The sequence below is a fragment of the Acinonyx jubatus genome, chromosome C1, assembly GCF_027475565.1.
Source record: "Acinonyx jubatus isolate Ajub_Pintada_27869175 chromosome C1, VMU_Ajub_asm_v1.0, whole genome shotgun sequence".
NCBI lineage: Eukaryota > Metazoa > Chordata > Mammalia > Carnivora > Felidae > Acinonyx > Acinonyx jubatus.
In genome coordinates, this window is record NC_069381.1 from 33875936 (window position 1) to 33888586 (window position 12651).

General features: G+C 41.0%; 1 protein-coding gene and 1 non-coding gene across 5 annotated transcripts in view; both read left to right on the forward strand.

Moving 5' to 3' along the window:
* Positions 1–12651, forward strand: part of ST3GAL3 (ST3 beta-galactoside alpha-2,3-sialyltransferase 3) — a 198573-nt gene that overhangs the window by 24427 nt on the left and 161495 nt on the right. For all 4 annotated transcript variants that reach the window (XM_027059410.2, XM_027059412.2, XM_027059411.2 and 1 more), the window contains exon 2: positions 1360–1504. In XM_027059410.2, coding sequence (XP_026915211.1) covers positions 1390–1504 — 115 coding nt within the window. In that variant the 5' untranslated portion in view covers positions 1360–1389. The remainder of the gene's footprint in view (positions 1–1359; positions 1505–12651) is intronic.
* LOC113599672 (small nucleolar RNA SNORA70) lies at positions 12489–12621 on the forward strand. The gene has a single exon (XR_003420586.1). It is a non-coding gene; the product is annotated as a small nucleolar RNA SNORA70 (small nucleolar RNA).

Genomic DNA, 12651 nt, shown 5'->3' on the forward strand with positions numbered 1-12651 from the left:
TGCTAAACTCTAAGGAGCAATTCCTTTATTCTAAAGGAATTGAGAATTTAATGAAAGATGTGTTAGGCAGAATGGCCCCCCAAAGATGTCTACATCTGAATCCCTGGTATCCATAAATATGTTCCCTCATGTGGCAGAAGGGACTTTGCAAATGCAATTAAGACTGCAGACCTTGGGGAGCCTGGGTGGCTCAGTCAGTTAAGCATCCGACTTCAGCTCAGGTCATGATCTCACGGTTCGTGAGTTTGAGCCCCACGTCGGGCTCTGTGCTGACAGCCCAGAGCCTCGAGCCTGCTTTGGATTCTGTGGCTCCCTCTCTCTCTATTCCTCCCCTGCTCATGCTCTGTCTCTCTCTTTCTCAAAAATAAAGAAACATTAAAAAAAAATTTTTTTTAAAGACTACAGACCTTAAAACAGGGAGATTATCCTGGATTCTTCAAGTGGACCCGACCTAATCATATGAGCCTGAGAAGCAAAGAAGTTTCTCTGGCTGGGCACAGAAGCAAGATGTGGTAGAAGGGGAAGTTGGAGAGATTCAGAGTGAGAGGGACCTAACCCAGCGTGGCTGAAGGGGGCCGCGTGGAGCAGAGACTGATATCCGGCCAGGAGATGGGGACATCAGCCCTACAGCTGCTGGGAACTGTGTTCAGCCCATAGCTGGAATGAGCTCGGGAGCAGATCCGTCTTCGGTGTCTGTAGAAAGGAACACAGCCCTACCGACCGACTCCTTGGTTTTGGCCCTGTGACACCCTGTGCAGAGGACCCTGTTGAGACACAGTGTACCGGGACGTTGGGCAGCCGGAGCTCTGAGACAACACATTTGTGTTGCTTGGAGCTGCCGGGTTTGCGGTACTTTGTTACACGTCGGTGGAACGCTAACTCAGCGGGGTTGAAGCAGGAGAGTGGCGTCAGAATAACGGACCAGTCCTACCTCCATGTGAGAATGGATCCGGGAGAGCGCACTTTGGAGGCGGGGAACTGTCTGTGGGAATGCAGCAGTGGTGTGGACTAGGGTAGTGATGGGGGGAAGGGGCATGACTCAAGACTTATGTGGGAGGTTGGAATCGCCACAATTTGGTCACTGATTGGATGCTGGGAAGGAGGGAGAGGAGGAACGCAGGGACAATTGCTGAGTTCTGGCTTTGGATGCTGAGTGACTGGTGGAGCTGTGTCTCAAGGCCAGGATGGGGAGCTTGGAGGATTGCTAGGTCAGGAACTCAGTGGTAACTCCACGTGGTTCTTCGTTTGGAAATTCTCCTGTAAAATACTTATTTTAAGATAGAGTATATTAACAAGATGATTGCTTTATCCTTTAAGACCTGAATTATTTTTTTGATTTTTTTTTTTTTTTCCTTTTAGGTCATGTAGGAAATTGTAAACCATGTGAAGATGGGACTCTTGGTATTTGTGCGCAATCTGCTGCTAGCCCTCTGCCTTTTTCTGGTACTGGGATTTTTGTATTACTCTGCGTGGAAGCTGCATTTACTCCAGTGGGAGGACCCCAGTAAGTATGGTCACCCCAGCCTGCCCCCAGAGAACGTGGGGTGTTCGCTGGGCTGCAGTGCCCTCACACCCTTCGGAGACAGGCAGTGAGAGGAGACCGCACGCTCCTGGGACTCAGGCTCAGAAATTGCCTCCCATTTTTGTGGCTGTAGGTTGAGATCTTTGATGTTTTTCAAAAACTGCATGCCATGGCATATCCTCTTATGATCTCCGTAAAAACATGCTATTCTGCAATAAAAGCCCAAACTCTTCCAGTACTTCTGGTTTCTGAATGCCGTGCTTTTTAATTACTAAAGTGCGTTGCCTCTCCCATTTGTATTCGTTGTCTCGGGGCTCCGTATCACAGCTGGTTTTCTTCTGTCCTGAAAACGTTCACCTTTACCTTTTCTTTGAATTTGCAGTTTTCAGTTTAATACTGTCTTTGTTTTATGTTCCCTGAAGAAATTTTGTCTACTTAGTTATTTTGTCCTTGCTGGCACTGAACTTGTACCTGAATAGAATAATGGCTCCCCTCCCCACACCCTCCCCAGTACCTCCTAATCCCTTTCTCTGGCTTGTACTCCTGGCCTCCTATGTTACACAGTGTTTGCCACATAGTTCTCTGTACCCCTCTGACTTGGTTTCGACTCATGCAGTATGGCCTGTGCTGTGGTGTTTTGAGGCTTGTGGTCAAAGGGCTCGCATTGGGCGTCACCAGCAGGTGCACATTCTCTTCTTGGATGTTGCCCGAAGTATCACATAGTGACCATATGTAGTTTTCCTTTTGGTTCTGTTTGTCTAATGGCTGGCTGAGCTCGGTGCAGGAAACACTGGGTAGTCTGGTCCTGATTCCTGGTGAATGTGACTTCCCTAAAATAGTTTTGTTTTTACAAACATTGACTGGCTACCAGTGTAGAATTCACTCGAGAGTCGAGTCAGTCTCTGGGTCTGAGGTTAAAATGAGTGGGAAGAGGCAAGTGGCATTGGCCTACTATTATTGTATTGAGACCTTGATAGCGGAACCATTCCTATGAAGTAATTCATTTATTTCTTACATGGCCCAAACTCCTGAAGCAGTTTCAAGCCAACTAAAAAAAAAATTTTTTTAATGTTTATTTAGTTTTGAGAGAGAGAGAGCAACAGAGTGTGAGCAGGGGAGGGGCAGAGAGAGAGGAAGACACAGAATCTGAAGCAGACTCCAGGCTCCGAGCTGTCAGCACAGAGCCTGATGCAGGGCCCGAATTTGTGAACCATAAGATCATGACCTAAGCCGAAGTCGACACCCCACCGACTGAGCCACCCAGGCGCTCCTCAACCCAATTTTTAAAATGTCGTGTTACCTCTTTAACTTCTTGTTTTACGTGAAATGTTTCAGTGCCTCTTAAACGCTTAGCTTATAATTTTCACTAATTACTTTTTCTTTCCAGAGTTTATTTAAATTTCTCTGTCCCAACTTATTTTTTAAAACAAGAAGACTACCCAGAATCATGTGTTTGCATCAGTGCAGTGCAAAATTCTGTAGTCAAAGGCATTCTCTATATCCATCATGGATAGAGTTCATCTGTATCCATAAAATAGAAATATGTTCAAGGAATGGTGGTCTCCTTTTCTGTTGAGAACTGTTGACCTGTAGACAACATAACTAAGAATTAGATAATATTTTTGTAGAGAAGTTGAGAAGGACATTAACTTTATGGAAGACCTATCATATGCCAGGTGTTAAGCTACACAACTTATTAATTATATTAAATTATATGAAGTTAAATTAAATTAAAATAAATTTATTTCTCTCTGTAACCATGTGGAGATGCTGTTATCCCTGTTTTCCAGCTGAGCAAACAAGGACTTAATTAAATGTTACACAGCTAATTATTAGAACCGGAACTGAATCCTGGTTTGTCTTTAAAACCCATGTTCCTTATTTTATTGAAAAGTATAATAAATACTAAGACTAAGGATAGGATTGAATTCTGTATTCTCATTGGTAAAAAGAGAGGAGAGGGACTCAGAGAAGAAATAGCAGAGTGTCAGGACGGAGGCGGAGAAGAAAGGAGGAAGGGAAGTAAGGGGAGGGGAAAGAAAGGAAGTTCTCCAAACGAGCGAGCAGTTTATTGGCTTGGAGGTGGCACGGTGCTGTGTGTTCACGAGCCAGCGCTGTAGGCTTCAGTAGTTTATTAATAGCTGTCTGCTTTCCTTGGAGTGAATTATCAGCTGACTAACCACTATTTGCATCTTTTTGTTCTTCTGACACTCAGGCCTTTTAGATACTTGACTTTGAATAGGTCGTTTTAGACCGTCTTACTGTAGCATATTGTTTTCTGTACTGTAACATCAGAGAGCAGGGTAATATGACCAACTCTGATGGCTGACCAAGGCGGAGAAGTGTCTTTTACTCAATAAACAAAAGTCAGTTTATTGAACCTCCTCTAGGAGATGGCCATTGTGTAGTGAAATTTACTGCTGCTGCTAATAATAATAAAATGAAAATAGTAATTTATTGAGTGTCTATGTGCTGTGATGGGAACTTTGTATTCATAATGTATTTGAACCTCATAGTTTATTAAGATTTTTTTTGTGGGGGGCTCCTGGCTGGCTGAGTCGGTTAAGTTTCTGACTCTCAATTTTGGCTCAGGTCACGATCTCATGGTTTGTGAGATTGAGCCCTATGTTGAGCCTGCTCTCTCCCTCTCTCTGCCCCTTCCCTGGTCGCATGCTCTCTCTCTCAAAATAAACAAACATTAAAAGTTTTTTTAAATTAAATTTATTATTATTATTTTTTTAATGTTTATTTTTGAGAGAAAATGAACAGGGGAGGGGCAGAGAGACAGGGGGACAGAGGATCCGAAGAAGGCTCTGTGCTGACAGCAGACAGCCTGATGCGGGGCTCCAGTTTGTGAACCATAATATCATGACCCGAGCCAAAGTCGGACACTTGACTGACTCAGCCACCCAGGCACACTGATTTCTTTTGTTTAGAGACAGGGAGAGAGCATGAGTAGGGCAGAGGGGCTGAGGGAGAGAGAGAGAGATGGAAAGACAGAGACAGAGACAGAGAGAGAGAGAAAGAGAGAGACAATCTTAAGCAGGCTCCATGCTCAGTGTGGTGCCTGATGTGGGGCTCAATCCTGTGACTTGAGCCAAAATCAAGAGTCAGACGCTCAACTGACCGAGCCACCCGAGTGCCCCTGATCCTCATAGTTTAGATTGATTACTATTATCCTCTCTTACAGATGCAGGAGCTGAGGCTTCAAAGAGGCTCAATAAGAGTTTGTATGTCTTTCATCCGGGGGGTATTTCCAAGTTTGAACAATAAATGTCTTTAGCATTATTTTTCCTTAATTTTTACACTTTTTTATGACTTACCAAGGTTATCTATTGGAATTCCTTCATGGTGGTGGGGGGAGTCTAGAGATTTTTATTATTAAATTATGCATTCAGTAAGCAGTATATTCCTATTTTGGCCCATGTACTATTCTGTGTAAAGTGGATATAAGATGAACATAGACCTTCATGGTCTCAGCCTATTGACACAATAACAGCTCTATTTTTAAAAAATAGTTTATTTATTTTTGAAAGAGAGCGTGCAAGCAGGGGAGGGGTGGAGAGAGAGGGAGACAGAGAATCTGAAGCAGGCTCTATGCTGACAGCAGTCAGCCCAATGCAGGCCTCGAACCCATGAATTGTGAGATGACCTGAGCTGAAGTCGGATGCTCAACTGACCAAGCCACCCAGGTGCCCCTTATATGTTGTGTTCTAAAAGAGATGTGTGTATGAAATGCCATGTTAGGGCATAGAATCCCTTCTAGACAGAAAATCTTATGATTTCATCAGTCCCAAGACATTGTGGCAGGGTGCACACTGCTTTGTTTTGAGCAGCTTAGAGCCGTGTGTAGCCAAGGCTTGGTCAACTTGCCAGGACCTGGGTCAAGTGCTTAACCTGAAAGGCTTTAAGTATAAGATTGGTCTCATTATCAACTTGTTTTTAAAAGTTCTGTAGCTTGCAGTTTTTGGTTTCTCATGTTAAGGAGCTTGGAAGTTACCACTCTGTCCTCACAACACCTAAAAACCTGAGCAGACAGAAAAACCAGTAATTCTTTTTGGATCCATAAGAGAGGGGAGGACACAGGGCAGACTGCTGCCTCTGAGATTGGAGAGACAGGTGAGTACAGGGAGTGGCATGCAAAAACTGTCACGGGAAGCAGTGTCAGAATAGGAAAACCTGAATTATAATAGATGAATTGCTGGAGGCTCTGGACAAGTCCAAGAATCAAAAACTCTAGGAGGAGCCAGTCACAGGGGGCCCCCACAATATTGTGAGATTTATTTCCAGGGGCTTAGCCAGATTCTCACAGGAGATATTGGGGAAAGATCTTCCCATGCATCTGGCACATGAGAAGAAAGGAACCGTTTTGAAATATGCCAGGACAGTTTTTTCTTCTTAACAAGATCTGCCCTCAAGGGAAACTAGTTAACCAGAGCCCAGCCTGTTGGAGTAGTATCAGAGCCTAACTGACCTGGGGAAAGGGAAGTATCCAACTCCAGTCATCTCTAGCCTTCCATGTGGGAGGAAGGAAATATCCAGTTCCATCCTTGAGGGCAAAGAATTCCCCACAGAAGGGATACAGATGGGAAATGATGAAAAGACATCATATATCATCAGGGATATACAAACTAAAACAACGTTGAGATACCACTATGTACCTATGAGAATGGTCAAAGTCCCAGAACACTGACAACATCAAATGCTGGCGAGGATGTGGAGCAACAGGAACCCTCATTCATTGCTGGTGGGAACGCTAGATGGTACAGACACTTTGGAAGACAGTTTGGCAGTTTCTTATAATACTAAACACATTCTTACTCTGTGATCTAGCAGTCACATTCCTTGGTGTTTACCCAAAGGAGTTGGTTGTTTTTTTGTCCACAAAAAACCCTGCACACAGATGTTTATAGCAGCTATATTCATCATAATGGCCAAAAGTTGGAAGCAACCAAGATGTCCTTTAATAGTTGAATGGAGAAACTGGGGTAGATCCAGACAATGGAATATTGTCAATCGCTAAACATAAGTGAACTATCAAGTCATGAATAGACATGGGGGAGCCTTAAATGCATATTTCTAAGTGAAGGAAGCCAATCTGAAAATGCTACACACTGTATGATTCCAACTATATGACATTCTGGAAAAGGCAAAACTATGGCGATAATAAAAAGATTAGTGGTTGCCAAGGTTGGAAGTGGGGAGAGGTAGGTATAAGCAGGGCATAGAGGATTTTTAGGGTGGTGAATCTATAAGATATCATGATAAATATGTTTTTGTACTTTTGTCCAAACACAGAGGCTGTGCAACACCAGGCATAAACCCTTATGTAAACTATGGACTTTAGGTAATTATGATGTATCAGGATAGGTTCATCAGTTTTAAAAGTGTACCACTCTGGTGAGGGATATTGATAATGGGGGAGGATATACATGTGTGGGGGCAGGAGGTATAATAGGAAATATTTGTACTTTCCCTTGAATTTGCTGTGAACCTAACTGCTCTAAAAAAATACTCTTAGTAAAGTACTGTAGAATTATCATATTTTATGTATGTGTGTGCATGTTTATACACACACACGTAAGATGATAAAAATATATATGTACATATGTTTGACTTAATGAACAAATGAACACAGTCTTGGAGTGAGTGAGTTAGATGTACTTTAGTTTTAGTTTCTTCATCTCCAAAATGGAGACAAAATACTGATATTTCTCTTGGCTCTGATGCTTTATTCAGGTCAGGTCTTATAGGAGAGTTGGGTTGTTGCCTCTTATCGATAGACCTGATTCCCGTGCTCCCTTTCATGGAAACTTTACATATTTTATTATTTTAATTTTTATCTATATGTATTTCATAAGTTAAAGTGGATATTTTGGAGGAGTAAGATTAATTTCTTATGGGACCTTTAAAAATTCATATTACCATATTTATCAATATTGCAATTCCCTCTGTGTTCTTGCCTATATTTTACAAAAGATCATAATGGGAGAGATTATAAAATATGCATTATTGATCTGATTACTATGGAGAATACCATCTGGCAAGTAAGTTGGAGTTTGGATCTGATGTTGGGAGAAGGGTAGATTAAGTTTAGCTTAATAGACATAGGAAATTATGTTCACTCTTAGTTTTCCATCTTAAAAACGAAATGGAGGCTGGTATTTCTAGCCTGTGGCTTAGGGTAACACTCTGCTTCTTATGATAATGGCATAACTGGTATCAAGCTAGCCGTCTCTCTATAAATAGTTACAGAGCTGGACAGTATAAATGAAGCAACTCTTGCCAAGCAGTGGACAGGAGGCAGTATAAAATTTCAGTGCCTAAGAAAAGGAAAACTTAGGAGGTGAGCTCTACAGTTCTCTTTGTGGGGGCAATTTCCCAGCTCTGCCCAGAGAGCTGGAATCTCAACAGACCATAGTGCCTCCACTTGGCTGAGGAGGCAGAGATCAGGGTGTAGGGCAGCTGAAGTGGTTGGAGTCCGTGAGACAGGTCATCACTGAGTAGGGAATTTTTGAGAGACACAAGCTGGGCCGGGGGAGGAATTCCTAGGAGTCGGTAGCTGTGGACTGCGCTATGTATGCGCAGGGCAAAACCACCTGAATTTAACTACGTAGGTAACAGCTGTACAGGACAGGAGTAGAGGTCAAGCAGTCTGTGGGTGGCTGAAGAGTCAGGGACTTTGAAGTTGCAGCCCTACCAGAGTGGAGAAATCTCATTAGAACTTTACTACCCCTGGCATCCAGATGCCAGAAAGTTCATGCCTTAAGAATAAAGATCTCACTCCAGAGTAAGACTCACCCTAACAAGACCTAAAACCAAGCCCCAACCAAGGCTGGGTCCTGTCAAGTTAGAGAAGAGTCAAAAATACCATGGACTTTCCTCAGATCCACACTAAACATAGCGTCAAATCCTGCCTCCACAAATTCAAGGTGGTCAGGCAGTAATTGAACTGCCTGATAAAATAGAAATCTGCACTCTTCAGAGGAAGATAGCAGTATTCATAGTTTCTGCATGCAACATCCAGAGTGGTCAGTGTTCAATAAAAAGTTAGTAGACATACAGACAGGAAGGAAATAGTGACCCATATTAAAGAAAAAACAAAGCCTGTAGATGAGAGAACTCACATAGCAAAATAGCTATTACAAATAATTTATTTTATTTTATTAAACATTTCTTTGTTTATTTTTGAGAGAGAGAGAGAGAGAGACAGAGCACAAGCAGGGGAGACACAGAGAGAGAGAGGGAGACACATAATCTGAAACAGGCTCTAAGCTCTGAGCTGCCAGCACAGAGCCCGACATAGGGCTTAAACTCACAAGCTGTGAGATCATGACCTGAGCGAAGTTGGACACTCAACCGACTGAGCCACCCCATTGCCCCTATTTTATTTTTTTAAATAAATGCTGTTCTTTTTTTTTTTAAGCTTATTTATTTTGAGAGAGTGTGAATGCATGTGGGGGAGGGGCAGAGAGTGTGAGCGAGATAGAGAGTATTCTAAGCAGGCTCTGTACCATCAGTGCAGAACCCAGTGTGGGGCTTGAACCCACAAACTGCAAGATCATGACCTGAGCCAAAGTCTGGCACTTAACTGACTGAGCCACCCAACTGCTCCTATTACAAATAATTTAAAGGATTAAAGAAAAATACAGTGAACAATAAGTAGTCTCAGCAGAGAAATCAAAACTATAAAAAAACCAAAAACAAATTCTAGTACTAAAAAGTATAGGAACAGAAAATGAAGATTTCACTTCACAGTAAGTTGAATATAACAGAAGTCAGTGAAGTTGAAGGGAGTGCAATAGAAATTATCCAGTCTGAAATACAGAAAAAAAAATATTGAGGAAAAATGAACTAAGCCTCAGGGACCTGTGGGACAGGATAAAATTGTCTAATATATGAGTGTTGGACAGAAAAAAATGTTAAGAAATAACGGCTGAAAGCTTCCTAAATTTGGTGAAAAACATTGACTTACAGATCTAAGAAGTTCAGCAAACTCTAAAAAGGATAAATATTGGGAAAGGTTAGGCATATGATAGTTAAACGTCTGAAATCTAAAGTGAAAATCTTGAAGACAAAGAAAAAGAAACATTCTCTATGGGAGTAGGAAATCCCACTGACCTTTCACCAGAACCAGTAGAGTTCACACAATGAAAGATCTTCAAAGTGCTGAAAGAGAAATACCAAACACCTGTCGTCCCAGAATCCTTTATCTGTTGGAAATATCCTTCAAAAATGAGGATGAAATGAAGCCTTTTTTTCAGGTAACAGTTAAGAGAGTTTGTTGCTAGCAAAGCTGCATTACAGAAAAAACACTAAAGAATATCCTTTAGGCCAACAGGACGTGAGAGCAGATGGACATTTGGATCAATAGGGAAAAGCGAAGGTTGCTGGAAATGGTAAATAATGGGCAAATATAAAAGACTCATTCCTTTTTTTCTCATCGTTTGCTTAAAAGACAACTAATTGCTTAAAGCAAAAGTAATAACCCCGTAGAATGAGGCTTAGAATATATGTAAAGGTAAGATATGACAAAACTTGCACAAGAAATGGGGAGAGGGGAGATAAGTGGAACCTTACCTGTCATAAAGTTATTACATTTGTGAAAAGAAGAAGTGGGAAGTAGGAATGTTGTGTATAAAGTGAGGAAAGAGTAAAGTAAGAGGTAGGAAATGTCAGACGTGAAGAGGTATTATATTGGCTCTAAATAGACTCTGATAAGTTAAGGATGTGTATTCCTTAGCAGAACTCCTTGGTAGAACAACTACAAGGAAAAAAAATAACACAAAGAGGTGTATTTATCTGAGAGGCCAATGAAGAAATAAAAAGCACTAAAAAATAGTTAACCGCCCCCAAAAGCAGGAAAACAGCAATATAAGAGCAATAAAAAAACAGAAGAGAGAAATGGAAAACAAATTTAAGACAGTTGACTTAAGCCTGACTGTGTTAACAATTACATTTCAATGGGAATGGATTAAAACTCCAGCTAAAGGCAGAAATTGTCAGAATGGTTAACAAAGCAGGATGTATGTCCTGATATAGGAGACCTGTATTTTAAATCTGTTTTTTAGTGCTTATTTATTTTTGACACACACACACACACACACACACACACACACACACACACACACACAGTGTGAGCTAGAGGGGCAGAGAGAGAGGGAGACACAATCAGAAGCAGGCTCCAGGCTCTGAGCTGTCAGCACAGAGCCCGATGCGGGGCTCGAACCCACGAATCGCGAGATCATGACCTGAGCCGAAGTCAGATGCTTAACCAACCAAGCCACCCAGGCACCCCTAAGAGACCTGTATTTTAAATTTAAAAACAGGTTCAAAGTAAAAACAGGGTCAAAGATATGGAAAATATATCTTATATAAACAATAAGCATAGGAAAGTTGGCATAACTATTAATTTCAACTCATAATACCTTATGACAAAAAATATGACAAGAGATTACAGAGGGTTATTACATAATGATAAAAGGAGCAGTTTGTCAAGAAGACATACATAAATATGTATGTACCTAATAATCAGAGAGTGTTAAACTTCATTAAGCAAAAACTGGTTAAAACTAAGGGAGAAAGGGACAAATCCACAATCATGTTCAAATATATTAATACCCCTCTCTCAGTAATTAATAAAACAAGTCAAAAATCTGTAAGGATATAGAAGATCTAAGCAACTCTATGAACTACCTTTTCCTAATTGACATTTATAGAACATTTTACCCAATGGCAGAATACACATTCGTTCCAAGTGTACAGAGAATGTTCATTGAGATTTTTGTGCTATTGAGGACATGATAGACGAAGTTAATATGTAGATAATATACTGGGAGGAGAAAATTTCAGTATTTGTCAATGATACTGGAATTAAAATAAAATTAAAAAAATAAAATTTGCCAGGTTTGATATTTAGAATATACAAGGAATTCCTGCAAACGAAGAAGAAAAAGGCATCAATCCCAGTAGAAAATGGGCAAAGAATTAGAACGAGTTTACAGAATAAGAAACCCATAAGGTTAAGCATAGGAATAGATATTCAAACTCATGAGCTATAACAAATATTAAAATTAAAACAAGATATCTCCTTATACCTTAGACTGACAAAAGAAATGTTAGAAAGCTGGATAATCCAAGTGTTGGCAGGAATGTGAGAATATAGTAACCTGTATTCTTTGCCAGTGAGAAGTAGACTGGTAAAGCCATTCTGGAACACATTCTTGTAATAACTAACTGAAGTATACGCTACATCCTTTAGCTCAGCAAATCTGCCATATATATATGTATGTTTGTGAATGTATGTGTGTGTGTGTGTGTGTGTGTGTGTGTATACATATATATACATATATATACGTATATATATATATATGAATATATATATATATTCATTCATTCCATGGCACTTACCAGAGACATACATTATTTGTGTGCTCAGGGAGTTGGAGGATGAATGTATTTCCATCCTAAGGGTGGGGGTGAGTAGGCAAAAAGTAGGGTATTTATATCATGAAATGATTTGCAGCCGTTAGAAGTAACAGATCCAATATACACAAAACAACATGGATGGAACTTTAAACACAATTTTTAAAAAAATTTTTTTAATGTTTATTTATTTTTGAGACAGAGAGAGACAGAGCATGAACAGGGGAGAGGCAGAGAGAGAGGGAGACACAGAATCTGAAACAGGCTCCAGGCTCTGAGCTGTCAGCACAGAGCCCGACGTGGGGCTCGAACTCACGGACCACGAGATCATGACCTGAGCCAAAGTCGGACACTTAACCGACCGAGCCACCCAGGCGCCCCAAAATACATAATTTAAGTCAAAAGTGAAACAGAATAACACAATGCCACTTTTGTAAATTAAAAGAACAGGAATACAAATATTTCTTAGGAAACAAAAAACATGAGCCATAAAATTAAAAAGTGATAAATTAACTTGACCCAAACTAAAAATGTTTGTCCTCTGCAGCCAATTAAGCTGACTGTGCTCTTTCCCCGTGGGGCCCAGTGTGCATTGGCTGTGAACAGCAGCCTCCTTGGTAGTGTATGCAGCCTGTTGGTTGTACGGGTTGCCCTAAGGGACCTTGGAGACAGTTTTCTTCTGGTGGACGTTGAGGTTTGGCCTC